The sequence below is a fragment of the Ursus arctos genome, unplaced genomic scaffold, assembly GCF_023065955.2.
Source record: "Ursus arctos isolate Adak ecotype North America unplaced genomic scaffold, UrsArc2.0 scaffold_16, whole genome shotgun sequence".
Lineage (NCBI taxonomy): Eukaryota > Metazoa > Chordata > Mammalia > Carnivora > Ursidae > Ursus > Ursus arctos.
Window position 1 is genome coordinate 55,678,593 of NW_026622830.1, and position 14,958 is coordinate 55,693,550.

At 42.4% G+C, this 14,958-nt stretch overlaps 1 protein-coding gene across 1 annotated transcript in view; it reads left to right on the forward strand.

Moving 5' to 3' along the window:
• Positions 1–14,958, forward strand: part of LOC125281985 (focal adhesion kinase 1-like) — an 80,845-nt gene that overhangs the window by 65,377 nt on the left and 510 nt on the right. The window contains exons 5-7 of the mRNA XM_057312927.1: positions 8,760–8,927; positions 10,189–10,326; positions 13,253–13,401. Of these exons, the coding sequence (XP_057168910.1) occupies positions 8,760–8,927; positions 10,189–10,326; positions 13,253–13,401 (455 nt within the window). The remainder of the gene's footprint in view (positions 1–8,759; positions 8,928–10,188; positions 10,327–13,252; positions 13,402–14,958) is intronic.

Sequence of the window (14,958 nt, forward strand, 5' to 3'; positions counted from 1 at the left end):
ATGCCTACAGGTCAGATGGGGGTTGGGGAGGGGGAATGACAACTCTTTAGAAAAAACAGGTGTTTCACAAAAGGAGATTTCCAAAATGGCCAGTCATCAAATGAGGGTGTTCCCAGTCCTCTCTACACTTACTGCCGTAAATATCAGTGACCACGGTGAAAGAGAAATGCCAGGTGGAGGTGGGGGTGGAGAGGATCCAGAACACCCCAGGCTGATGGGACTTTGAATTGGTGTGGCTTCTTCAGCTCCCGGATAGTTGACGTCTGCTAACGCAGGTGTGTGTGTGTGTGTGTGTGTGTGTGTGTGTGTGTGTGATAAGTTCATGAAATTGAAGAGACTTGTTCTTGTTCTTTTGCGCATAGTCCTGCAAGAAATACTACTGATGAGTTGGGCTACATTACTGGACTGAATAATGATCCCTCTAATCCTGCTTTTAATTTCTCATGCGGAGTGTTGTGATTTTGTGTATGATTCTTTAAGATTTTGTTTTTGTAAAATTCCTACATGTGGAGGGGAAATTCTATATCTGAGCAAATCATTCCAAAAATATCCTCACGTGTCGGTAAGAAACTTGAAACCCAGAGGTAGGTGGGAAGAAAGCTCTTGCTGAATACTCATCAACCAATGAACATGGCAAAGAGGAGCCCCAGGCTGGTGTTGTCCCAAGGGCCAGAGGGAGCTCTGTGGAGGCTCTGCAGATGGTTGTACTTTCCCTGCAAACACACATGGCATGAACGTGTGATTGAGGTTTTTATGACGTAAGAGGAAAAAGTTGGCTGGGGAGGGGAATAAGGGGAAAGCAAGGGATGACGCTGGTACAGCACCCTGGTGGTGGCCACTGTGGTGAGTGAAAAGGGAGGGGAAGTACAAACAAGAAAGCAGGTGCAAGTGCGGAAGAAGATGGCAGAGAGAGACCAGAGGCCGGGCAACGATTAGCAGCCCTGAGCTACAACCGGGGCTGGCTCTGCCCCCCCAGGGGCATTGTCCGGAGACATTTTTGGTCGTCACAACTGGAGAGAGGGCAATGCTGCTGGCCTCTAGTGGGTAGTAGCCAGTGATTATCCTACAGGCATAGGACAGGGCCTGCACTCGCCCACGACAGGGAACATCAGGCCTCAAATGTTAGTTGTGCTGCTGTGGAGAAGCTCTGACAGAGGAAACAGAACCCGTGGTGCAGCGGAGAAGACAGCAGACCTGTGGTGTGGGCTGGAGCCACTGGCCACCTGCATCTTGGTACCGGTGCCCTGGGAGACAGAGCCTGGCTCTTTTGTGGGTGTGTGCATGTGATGGGGACTAGCTGTTGAGTCTGGGCACACGCACAGAAGGTGAGGCCCCTGAATGGCAGAGACCTGTGGTCCGTGGGGAGAAGGGGAGGAGCCCTGTGCACACACGTGACCGGTGCATGCGCAGTATGAAGAGCTTTCCGAGGAGGGGCAAGACTTCTAGATAGCGATGAACCCTTTCACTTCTGAGACTGTCATTAAGGAAAAATCAACCAACAATGAAAGTCCCAGTGTAATCCACAGCAATCTGGAGGTGTTCACGTATTTTGTATTTTAGTGAATAAAAAGGTTGGACTTAAGAAAATATTAGTGTAATATTCTCACTCCCTGACTGTGTCTTCTCTGTCTCATTTCCTGGCCTCTGTTTTCTTTGACCCCAGATTCCAAGAATTGACCAAGTTCTGGGCTTGAGCCTCTTCGTTGTAAGTCCACACTTGCTTCCTTCGGGCTCGGAGCCAGCAGCCATGTGGCGTGAGACTCTCACTCAAGCTTTTTGTCTGGCCCTTGCTTCTTGTTTGCACACTTGCCTTTTAAAATGCCCCCTGGTGACCTTGTCTGACTTTCTAGTGGTGTCTTGATGATGACGAGGCCAGAGCTGAGCTTATTTTCTTCCCTAACATCAGCTTCTCCTCATGACTTGACCACTTGTTTAACGGGGCTCGTGTCCTTGTGTGCGTATTAATTTCAGCCCCCCCGTGCTTCTCGTCTCCAGCTCCTCCAGTGAGCCATCCCTGGACAAGCCATGCAGGGGGCTTTCGCACTCCTGCTCCCTCCTTTTCCTTTGGCCGTGGTTAGCAGCATGCTCCCTGGAGCCCCGCACCTGCTGTGTCATCCCTTTCTAGCCTATACTGTATATGTCATGCTGACAAAACATTGTTTTATCATAATAGTCCAGGACTTAAAAATCTACCCGAGTCTGTCCGTTAACGTTGCCCTGTTGCGTTCCTGTTGTACCCACGGAAGGTACTTCTAACCATTTAATTTGAGTTCAAGTGATTACGGTCATATAATTGAGGATAGAGGTCATATTCTTTATAGAGTAAAGGACTAGATCATAGTATTTCAGGCTTTGTTGATCACACGGACTCTGTTACAGCTATTTAGCTCTGTCTTTGTAGTGAGAAAGGAGACATGGACAGCACATAACGAAGAAGCGTGGCTGCGTTCCCGGGGAACTTTATTTAGGAAAGTCACTTGGCAGGCTGGATTTGGATGACAGGCCATACTTTGCAGGCCCTGATCTGTAGCAATGTTTTAAGCTCTTGGACGCCAGTGCTTACTGTAAGACTAGATATGATTGACAAAGCTTGTAAATTTTGCACGTGAGATAATGCTAAACTGATGTGGTTTTACCTTTATTGGGTAAACTGTTAATTTATTATATGGAAAGTTTTGTCTGCATCCATTATTGACATTGCACCGCTGGCAAGAGGGTGCTCTAAATTCTGCATTCCATTTAGTCCTCACTCCAATCTAAATTCAGTTCTGAAGTAGCTTGGGCCAAGTAGGTAACTGCAGACTTCTCATGACCGAACTTCTTTTTTTTTTTTTTTTTTTTTTTAATGATTTTTTATTATATTATGTTAGTCACCATACAGTACATCCCCGGTTTCCGATGTAAGGCTCGATGATTCATTAGTTGTGTATAACACCCAGTGCACCATGCAATACGTGCCCTCCTTACTACCCATCACCGGTCTATCCCATTCCCCCACCCCCCTCCCCTCTGAAGTCCTCAGTTTGTTTCTCATAGTCCATAGTCTCTCATGTTTCATTCCCCCTTCTGATTACCCCCCCTTTCTTTATCCCTTTCTTCCCCTACCGATCATCCTAGTTCTTATGTTCCATAGATGAGAGAAATCATATGATAGTTGTCTTTCTCTGCTGGACTTATTTCACTTAGCATTATCTCCTCCAGTGCTGTCCATGTTGTAGCAAATGTTGAGAACTCGTTCTTTCTGATAGCTGAGTAATATTCCATTGTATATATGGACCACAACTTCTTAATCCAGTCATCTGTTGAAGGGCATCTCGGCTCCTTCCACGATTTAGCTATTGTGGACATTGCTGCTATGAACATTGGGGTGCATATGGCCCTTCTCTTCACTACGTCTGTATCTTTGGGGTAAATACCCAGTAGTGCAATGGCTGGATCATAGGGTAGCTCAATTTTTAACTTTTTAAGGGACCTCCACACTGTTTTCCAGAGTGGCTGTACCAACTTGCATTCCCACCAACAATGTAGGAGGGATCCCCTTTCTCCACATCCTCTCCAACAATTGTTGTTTCTTGCCTTGTCTATTTTTGCCATTCCAACTGGCGTAAGGTGGTATCTCAGTGTGGTTTTGATTTGAATTTCCCTGATGGCTAATGATTTTGAACATTTTTTCATGTGTCTGTTAGCCATTTGTATTCATGACCGAACTTCTGAGACATCTTTGTGCCGTGAAGGCAAAAAACATTTTATTTACACCTTCTCATTATTCCTCATCAAATCTAATTTGAAAGCATATATGTGAAATTTAAACTGTAAGGGTTGTGCATGTGAAAATACGAAGTAGAGATTCTTGAAGGGGCATGGGTTTTAACATTTGCATTCTATTGCCCTCTTGTGGTCAGTGATGTATTGTTCTTTTTTGGGGGGGGGCGGGATTTTTTTGTCTGTTCTTTTTTTTTTAATTAATAATATTTTTTTATTCTATTATGTTAGTCACCATACAGTACATCCCTAGTTTTTGATGTAAAGTTCCATGACTCATTACTTGCGTATAACACCCAGTGCACCATGCAATACGTGCCCTCCTTAATACCCATCACCAGTCTATCCCATTCCCCCACCCCCCTCCCCTCTGAAGCCCTCCGTTTGTTTCCCAGAGTCCATAGTCTCTTGTGGTTCATATCGCCTTCTGTTTACCCCCCCTTTCTTCTTCCCTTTCTTCTCCTACCGATCTTCCTGCTTCTTATGTTCCATAAATGAGTGAAACCATATGATAATTGTCTTTCTCTTTATTGTTCTTTTCAGGATGGCAAAATGTGACTTGTTTCCTAGTGATTTCGTTTTCAATTTTAAAGTGTTCAGAGACTATTTAATATTTAGGCCTAAAGGCCATTAAGGTTTAAAATGTGCATTCAGCAAGCTCATGTTCTCAGTGAGGGAGGTAAGATGTGTGTGTATGCACCAGAGAACAGTGCATGATGGAAGAAGGTCAGATGTCCATGGGTGTGGTGTCGAAATAAATGCTGACAAGGGGCCCCGAGCGCAGAGAGGCTCGTGGCAGGGGCTAACTGTGCAAGTGTCCTTGGCCTGGATGGTTCGGTAGGTTGCAGACAGTGGAAACAGATGGTAAGTGAGGGGAGACGAGGTTCAGTGGTGCTCAGGGCAGCCTCAGTTTACTGCTGCCCCCAGCAGGCAGGCTAGCAGTGAGTGGTAGAAGCTTCAGGTGGGGCAGTTCTGGTCTCGGGGTCACTCCGCTGGAAACTTGTCTTCTTACCAGTGTTTTTCTTACCTGTTGTGACCATTTGTAGGTCATGAAGTCAACGTATCAAAAGCCAGTCTTTTGGGGCCCTTGGGTGGCTCAGATGGTTAAGCGTCTGCCTTCGGCTCAGGTCATGATCTCCAGGTCCTGGGATCAAGCCCCACACTGGGCTCCCAGCTCAGCGAGGAGTCTGCTTCTCCCTCTCTCTCTCCCCCTGCTTGTGCTCTGTCTCTCTCTCCCAGATGAATAAATACAATCTTTAAAAAAAAGGCCAGTATTGTTTTAAAATAATGGAATAGAATAGAATAGGATGGACTGAAACATTTCAGAGTACACTGCATATTCTAAGGATTAGTATTTCTTTGTAAACCTTCTAAAACAACATTTATTATCCAAATGCATATATGTTTCCGTAAAATGTCTTACTTAGGTTATGGGTCTGAAAAGTTCAAAGCACTGCTCTAAAGGTTATTTGTCGATTGTGTTGTTTTGTTGGTGTTGGTTTTGTTTTAAAAAATAACTTTATGTTTTAAAAAGTGAATGTTCATTAGACAAATAGAGTCCCAAGCCAATCACTCAAAATACTGCCATTAAGCAACCACTGTTGATGTTTGTAGAGTATCATTCCAGGTATTCCTACGTGTGTCTATTTGACTGCTGGCCTGGCTAGCTAGAGAAGCAAATAAGAGCCTGGCAGAGAGGAGATGGGTAAGGCAGGATATAAACAGAGAGCAGCCTGGCAGACAGACAGGAAGGCTTACAGAGGAGCTGATGGACGTAAACTAACTCATCTAACACAAAGCCTTGCTTATAATAAAGTGTTAAATATCTCATGTAATTTATTGGATACCATACTAGAAGTGAAAAAGAGAATGGTTATATGGGTACAAAACGGTAGTAAGTGTATCAGGTGTTTATCCTTGCGATCCCAGGGCTGACTGAGAGCTGTACCACTGCCACCGCCCAGCGCCACAAGAGAGTGTCATACTACATATCCCTAGCCCAGGAAAAGATCAAAATTCAAAGTACAGTTTCTACTGACTATGCGTGACTTTCGCACTGTCATAACGTTGAAAACTTCTGAGTTGAACTGTCCTAAGTTGAGGACCATCTGTATTTGAATTCCATATTATGAATATATTATTTATATGTGTACACATATATTATCTCTTTCATATTTATTATTTTACCCAGTTTTATTCTTATATATATATATATATTCATATATATATTTTATCCAATTAGAGTTATCCAAATAATTACCTGTTTATTGCACTTTTATCTCTTCCTAAATCTCTGATCCAGAATTATTTTCCTTCTGCCTAAAGAATAACTTTTAGTATTTCCCTTAGGTCAGATCTCCTGGTAAAAGTTTTTCTCATTTCTGTATCTGAAAATTTCTCTATTTTGCTTTTGGTTTGGAAGTGCAGTTTTTCTGGATATTGAATTCTACCCAGGCATCTGTTCTCTCTTTGCGCATTGAATATTTGTTGCATTGTCTTTGAGAAGTCATGTGAGGTCACGTGGTTGCTCCTTTGGAGGAAATGTCTCTTTTTTCCTCTGGAAGCTTGTAAGATTTTCTGATTGTTCTTGGTTTTCAGCACTTTTACTGTAAGGTACTCTGTATTTACCCTGCTTGTTTGTGATTCTTGAGTGTGTGGATTGACATCTTTTACCAATTTTGGCAAAATTCTCGGGCATTCTCTCCTCAAATATCATTTCTGCCCTCTTTTGCTAATCTTCTTTCCTTGTGCCTCTGCAGCCAAGTATAGGAGCAGCTCTTCATTGTGTTCTCTCTCTTGCCTTCCTTTCTGAGTAGGCCGTCCTTTCGTCTCACCGTGCTTCACTCTGGGTGTTTCCTTTGGTTTTTTCATCCTGTTTTCAGCCATGTCCATTCTGTTGTCAATCCATACCCACTGAGTTTTTCATTTTGGTTATTTTATTTTTCAATTCCATTTCCATTTCTTTTTGAAACTTTCTTTATCCTGATCTCCTATGTCTTTAAAGTATTGTCTGGTTTTTATTGTGGTGTTGTTAATGTTGACTTCTTTTCTCATATTTCTGATTTTTAATGAATATGCTACATATCATATTAACCAGACAGTTTGTACAAATCATTTGGGTTTTACTGTGACCTTATTTTCCTACAGAGAACATTTCTCTTTGCTTCTTAGGAGGAGGATAACATGATATACCTTTGATTTTGGATTTGGATTACCTCATTGTCTACATTTGTCCAAACTCATCACATGGTTCACTTAACATTTGTGCATTTCCTGATTTATAAATTTTATGTAAAGTACCATAAAGAAATTTTGAACTCTAAGGAAGTGATATGCATGTTGAAATGTTTAGGGGTGAAATGTACTGATGTTTGCAGATTTCTTTGCAATGCATCAAAAATAAAATGGGTTGAAAGAAGGATAAATAGGGGTGGGTTGATAGGTATGTGGTAAGCAAATCTAGCAAATGCTAATGGTAGAATCTAGGCGGCAGTACATGGTATTCACTTTAAAGTATTTCTACTTTATTGTATGTGTGAAAATATTTGTAATACAATTTGGAACAACATTAGAGTGGGACACCATTGTAGTTTGTCATACTCTTCTTTGTCTTTATTGATCTTTCTTGAGATACATGTCAGAATATTTGTTACATTGATATGTTACCTTCTTGTTATAACACAGACTCCTCTATTCTGCAATTTGATGTGACATCGATGGAAATGTATATATTGCATGAATCCTTGTTACACTAAAGTCTGCCTGTCATTGGATCCTGTAGCATAAACATTAAGGACAGTATGAAATCTCTGAATCTTGAGATTTCAAGACCTAGAATCATCGCTAACTTACTTTGTAACCTTGGGAAAATATCTCATGTGTTCTGAGCCTCAGCTTAATTTTTCATCTATGGAATGAAAACACTTCTGTAGTATTGAGTTCCTCTCCTTTGTGTTTACCCCTCAGTCAGAAATATTCCTTAGAGCTAATACTCAAAAGGCAAATACATTTCTCCTTTACCGTTTTGTTTATATGTTTGGAATCTTACATTAAATCAGAAGTCTTACATGCATATGTGTAAAGAGAGTCTGTAATGTTCAAAAGTTCATGGGGTGCTGTGTGGCTCAGTCGGCTAAAGTCTGACTCTTGGTTTTGGCTCAGGCAGTGATCTCAGCATCATGGTATTGAGCCCCGTGTCAGGCTCTGTGCTCAGTGCTGGAGTCTGCTTGCTCTCTCCCTCATCCTCTGCCCTTCCCCTGCTGGGCACATGCTCTCTCTCTCTCTCTCTCAAATAAATGTGAGAAATCGGAAAAAAGAAAGTTCACATCAATGTGCACAGTGCTACAGCTGGCCAGAGGCTCTCTTTCATGTGTTTTCTGCGAGCGGCATTCACTAGCATACCAGTGAGTACAGACACCTGAGTACAGTCTTGACTCATTGGTATGCTGGTGAATGTGGGCTCCCAGAAAGGGATGGTAAGGTGAAAGGGAGGGGCGAAAAAGAAGGAAGGAAGAGAAAGACAAAGGGGAAGAAAAAAGAACGGCTCCAGTTATTAGCCAACTTCTGTGGTGTAAATAATCCTTCCGTCATCAGCATGACATCCCTGCACATGGAGTTAGGCGGAGGTGTGACAGTTGGCTGCAGCTGGCTGCAGTAGTCTGTCTGTTGTCTTATACTCAATTTCTAATTCATTGGGTTGTATAACTGTTATGGTTTATGTAGCCACTTAAAGTATCTGTGTAGGCATGCATGTTGGCTATTTTTGTGAAAAAAATATTCAGAATACAGAAGTTATTTGTAAATTGCATGACATTTTCTGGCCCAATTGAAAATGCCTTTTTTCTTCAGCAAGTTTGGTGTGCACAAAAATATCTGGCTCCGTATGTTTCAGAGGAAAGTCTGAACTTGGTGGTGGTGATTAGAAATGTCTGTTATGCGTCTGTTACAGTGATCTGAGCAGGTGTGGAGTTAAAGAGAGTCTTCTCTTTTTATTTTAGGCGTTTTTGTTGCCTTCCTGTGACATCGCTGTAACAAGGAAGGTAGTTCCAGTGTACAGAAAGTGGATCCTCCAGGACAAACCTGTGTTCATGGAAGAACCAGATAAAAAAGAAGCTGCCCTACAAGATGCTGAAAAATTAGGATTTTCAGAGACTGACAGCAAAGAGGTAATATGTTGTCGCTTGTTTCAGTTGGGAGTACCCGTATTTTAGCAAAGTCTACCCGATCGGGCGAGGGTGCCAGTCAGTGGGGCACAGGCCAGCGGGGCTCTTTTATCGTAGTTGCTGCTATCCAGTTGCTGGGTTCCGTGAGGACCTGCTTCAGTGAGGCTGCTTCTGGGCTGTCTTCAGGATCATTGGTCACCTCCTTCCCCTCAGGCTAGGTCCGGCTATGCATGGCAGCTTCGTCATTCACTGTGGCGGCAGAGTTGTTTTATGAACCATCGTATGTTCACACGTCTGCGTATGAGACTAAAAATGTCACTGCCGTATTGGTATTGACATGTTTAAACAAATAGCATTTGAGAAACTAAATTTAGAATGTTTTGGCAGTCTTGTCTTGTGCAGTGGCCTGCCCAGAGCAGCCGAAAGGACTAACCCAATAATGAGTGCTATCTCCTCTCTTAAGAAGCCTCACTTCAGGGCTGGGTGCTGTCCTTAGAGTGAGTGCTGCTGGAATGGAACTTTTCGTCCTGGTTAGGTAAAGCTAGAGGCTGGATAAACCTAAAACGACACAGTGGGATCTCTTCCTGAAACAAAATATCTGTCATATTTCTATTTCTGGCATGCTGTTTTGAAACTAGTCTGAGAAATTATTTTTTTTAAGATTTTTATTTATTTATGTGACAGAGAGACAGCCAGCGAGAGAGGGAACATAGCAGGGGAGTGGGAGAGGAAGAAGCAGGCTCCCAGCGAAGGAGCCCGATGTGGGACTCGATCCTGGAACACCGGGATCACGCCCTGAGCCGAAGGCAGACGCTTAAGCACTGTGCTACCCAGGCGCCCCTGAGAAATTATTTCTAAAAGTGGGTGTTGTAGCAATTAACAACAAACATTTAAGACTATTTGTAATCAAAGGCATATCACTTTTAAATATCTGTATTAATTCCATAATTTTTGATTTTTTAATATTGGTGAAATCATTTTAATAACTGGTCATGAGGTCAAAACGAATAGATAAGCAAATGGAATTTATCACACATTTTAAAGATCTGTTTTAGAGACTCATTCAGTCACTGGACCTGTGTTTATTTCTTCAGCACATACTAAACACTAGGCACTGTTTGAGGTGCTGGAGGTGGTGAACAAAATGGAAAAAAGACTCGCCCTTCTAAAACCTCTATTCTCATGAATTTTAGTAAGTGTAAGGAATTAAATATGTGAACATGTACTTCTTCCCCCTCCGTGAACTGGTTTTTATCTTCTAAAGACCTCATCTGACGGTTCTCGTCATAAGCGATCTTCCAGTTGGGGACGAACATACTCCTTCACGAGTGCAGTGAGCAGAGGATGTGTGACGCAAGAAGAAAATAAGAACGGGAAAGCCGGGGCCCAGGCTATGCTGCAGGTACGTGGCTGGCCGGAAACATAAAGACCTCCGCTTGGAGTCCATTGAACATTTTGTTTATTGTGATAGCATCATTAAAGTACGGGGATATTTGTATCTACCTGTCAGTAAACAGCCCTTAAGTTCTCATTCTGAGTTTTCTTCCTGACCGCTCATCTTCAGTTTGTAAAGATTCTTTTCTAGTCGAAGGAGACCTATGAGCCGGTTGCAGGTTTTTGAGAGGGATTATTACGCAGTGAATGTGAAATGACTGAGATCCAAATCTTAAAAAGCATGTCCTGAACACATATGGGGAGTTAGTCCGTCATCTGGACTCTAATTTGCAAGACAAGCATGGTGATTCTATAATCCCATAAAGAATATTCTTCTTAAAAATTGCCTGTTTGATGATAAATGCTCTACTTTTTAAATCTTTATCTGTATGAATATTTAAATAGAACCAGTGCCATTTGGGAACATTGGAAAGAACAACTTTGGCTGATCACTTAATCTTCCCAGACCTCAGGATTTTACCTCAAAAATGGGGATTGGGAGATTGATTACCTCTTGGCCCCCATCTACGTGGAAGGTTGTTAGGTCTCTAAGTGAAAACACAGAATGCCTCTTTTTCCCCTGCTCCCTGGCGCCCACCCTCTACCCCATATCCACCTGAGGTAGCATAGGCATAGCTTGCCTGTTGCCCAATTTTCAATGACATGCTTTTGTCATCCATCTCTCAGTAGGATTCCTTGTCATGGTATCCTTTTTGCTTTCAGGTTCATTAGCAGTTTAATACTCTGTAACTATTGAATCTTCTCATTTTTCAGTGAAAATCAGCAAATAATTGGAAATCAACTTGAAACAAAATGAAGATGATTTTACTTGAGTAGCTTCAGAGAACTCTGGTGCCAGTTGTTAGGAAAATCTGTGCCCTCACCAGAGAAGTGCATGCCGGAGTCCCTAGCCTGTGTCCCTTGGTATTCCTTGTCCTCCAAGTGGATTGCCATATGCCGTCCTCAGCCATCCCACTGCCAGTATCTCCCTAGGTTCAGGAGAGTATTAATTTGCTTTCTGAAAGGATGAGTTACATCGACTTGGCCAAACCAAGAAAAAATACTTTCCACTTGATTGTAGCACAACAGTGTTCAAAAATGTTTAGTTTGGATTCTAATAGCTGTGTTTGTTCTCTTTGTATCCAGTATCTTTGGTCCTTTCCTTGGTTCATTAGGAAAAAGTGGCCAAGTACAGGTTGAATAAGCTAGTACTCTTCTCCAGTTGCTGTTGAGAGGTACAATTTGGACGTATTAATTTTTTTTTAATTTTTACCTTAACCAGTACTGACATGGTAGTAAGAAAGATTCATGGAGTTGGCATTTTGATCTTTTTTAAAAAAGAAAATGAGCGGAGAATATAATATATGAAGACTCCTCACTTTTACTTGGGAGTATGCAAAGTTTCCAATTCACATCAAGAAACCAAATACCTTGAGTGAAAGATCTGTCTTGCAGCAGATCGTCTATGCCATACGTCTTCCAAAAACATGGCCGCGAGGGGCAGCTGGGTGGCTCAGTCGGTTAAGCCTCCGACTCTTGATCTCTCAGCTCAGGTCTTGATCTCAGTCAGGGTAGTAAAAAAATAAAATGGCCACTAAAATTATACTACCACTGCTAGAGTTGGTTAGTCAAAAAGTTCTTTGTTTTCCTTTTTCCCACTTGAAAGCTAGGAAAGTCTTCACAATTGCTGTTATCATCTGTTACCAATTATTACAGTGCTTATTTAGTAATTCTTTCTAGAAAAGTAGGCCCTGACACCTTTTTAATCTTGCACAAGATAATCTTAGAGGCTGTCAATATTTAAATTCACCCACTTGACTTTTGAGCATGTTTATTTTAATTTCTTCAGTCCGTTTGTGCATCTATTTTAAGATGTTGTGTTGATAGATTTCATTCCCAGGTGAGCCAGAGAATTCTGTTTGTTCCCAGATCCTTTGAATTTGTACTGCTGAACACAAGGGAGACTTAAGAAGGCATAGGATCTAGGTAGATGGTACCCATCCACCTTCATCACCAGACTGACAACTCAGTCTCCTAAACTGAAGGGTCACTGGTGTCGTCTGTGTCAGTAGTAACACAGTGGTAACTTTACTGTAGTGCCCCTAAGCAGTCACTAACGACTACGTAACAGGCCACATCTGTGCGTCTCACCATTTTCTACTGAAACATCCCTGACAGGAATGGACAGTGAACTTGTACCCCAAAGGTCTGAGGTAGAGTGTAGAGCTGTTGGCTGGTCATCTAAGTTTTTTTAAATCTGTTTTTATCTCAAGAATTCACATAGGTTTTATATCCTACTGCCTAATATCGTTCTCCTAGTCAAGGTATATGCACCTGGAAGCTCTGTACTGTTGACCATGTGGCCGTGCCGGTTTCCTGCCTCCCTACAGCTACTAGAGATCTGCGCCCGTGTTGGGTGGTGCTGGCCGTGCTTCCTACCTGCAAAGTTCATGTGCTGGGAGATTCCACAGCAATCAGATGGTTTTTCCCAGCCACTGTCTGACCACTGCTCCTCTTCCTCTCCCCGTCCCCGACCCCAAAATTTCTCACCCAGAAGCAGTGATCCTATCTTACTGTTTTCCCCTTTTCTTTTGAGGTAATGTAAAAAGAAGTCTTCAGAAAGTTTTCTGATTCATAAATTTTCTATAGTTGCACTATTAATTTGTATTAATAATTTTTTTCTAGGAAAGGTCTTTCAAGTGTGTCAGGTGATTCTAAGAGAAGCATTTTAAAGAATCTTGAGTATGTGTTGGTACCACTTGCCTTAGTTGAAATGACTCCAAGGTGATTGTTTAGTAGAGGGAAATTAATATCATTATCTTTAAGAAAAATTTGTTCAGATTTATGTGTTTAGTTACATTTATATGTTTACTGTAAAATTTGTTGATTTCAAGGTATTTTTGACCAATGCAGCAAACGTCTTTTTGTTGGAACCATGTCCTGAAGTTCCCATGCTCTTAAGAGAACAAGCTGATGCCTGTAAAGCTGTTTTGATTATTCGTAGGCGCATGATAATGGAGCTTACAATGAATAAAAAGACATGGTAAGTTTATTTCAAATTCATTAATTCTGTAAAACATGTTTCTGTTTTTCAACATAATAATTAGAACGTCAAAGCCTCCACTTACTGATGGCTTTACAAAGTGAACAGTAAGATGATAATCAATCTTCTGTAACAGTTTCTGTGAATTATGAAGAAGGTAAGTATCCAGCACTTTGATAGTTTATTTTTATTATTGGCTTTAAAAATGTTACTGAATGAAAAGTAGTCATATTACTTAATAGTAGATTTTTCCATTTTAAATTGTCATCAGACTGCTTTGTGGAAAAGCAATGCAACTGGTGTTTTCTATCCTTCTTCATAAGCCCAGGAGCGGTTGTTAATTGCTCTGAAATGCTGTTAACTGATTTTTATTGCTTCCAATTTGAAGCTTTGAATTCACTTTGGTAAACCAATTATCTGAAATGACAGACTGTCAGAATGACCGAATAATAGTACCGTCAAACATATAGTGGCGTCATGAAAATGTGCTTATGCGAAATGTATTCGTTTTTCTCCTTTGTTTTTGTTTGGTGTCTCTGTATTTATAATACCCCGAAAGTACACAGTGCTGTGGGTTTTTCCCACGCCCCCGTCCCATGATGAGCGCATCACTCCAGCTTAGGAGGTGCTTTCAGACGTTGTCAGCAACAGAGACCTCAGAGCCACTCTGTAACCCTCTTTCTTCATGCCCCTCAGTTCTAGTTGTAAAATGCCTCTCCAGCCCGTCCTTTACGTGTTCCTCCCACCCATCGCTGCCCTGGGGCGGCCTGGCTGGGTCAGCCCTGCTGTCAGTGGGCTTTGGCCTCTGTGCTCAGTGCTCAGGGCTGCTGCAAACCAGCTCTGGTGGCCACTTCCCTCCTGGAAGTCCTCAGTGGGGCCCCGTTACCACACCTGTGTTCTGGATGCTTTTTCTTTTCTTTTTTTTTTTTTTAGTTTTAGTTTTATATATTTATTTAACACAGATAGAGACAGCCAGCGAGAGAGGGAACACAAGCAGGGGGAGTGGGAGAGGAAGAAGCAGGCTCACAATGGAGGAGCCCGATGCGGGGCTCGATCCCATAATGCTGGGATCACGCCCTGAGCTGAAGGCAGACGCCTAACCGCTGTGCCACCCAGGTGTCCCCTGGATGCTTTTTCTGGATGTCCTTGAGTCAGCACTAAAGGGAAAGCTCTGTGTGCACCTGGTGGAAAGCATAGAAATGAGGCAGGACTGACCTGGCAGGGGCCCCTAGGGCTGTGGAGTCCAGCCTTTTCCTTTCTCCCATGAAGGGAGGGTGGGCCCAAAGGAATCCCATCAGGTAGCAAGTTCACTGGTACAGAAACCACAGGAATCAAAATGATTATTTTAGGATGTAAATTCCAGGGGCGCCTGGGCGGATCAGTCGTTGGGCATCTGCCTTCGGCTCAGGGCGTGATCCTGGTGTTCAGGGATCAAGCCCCGCATCAGGCTCCTCTGATGGGAGCCTGCTTCTTCCTCTTCCACTCCCCCTGCTTGTGTTCCCTCTCTCGCTGGCTGTCTCTCTCTCTGTCAAATAAATAAATAAAATCTTTAAAAAA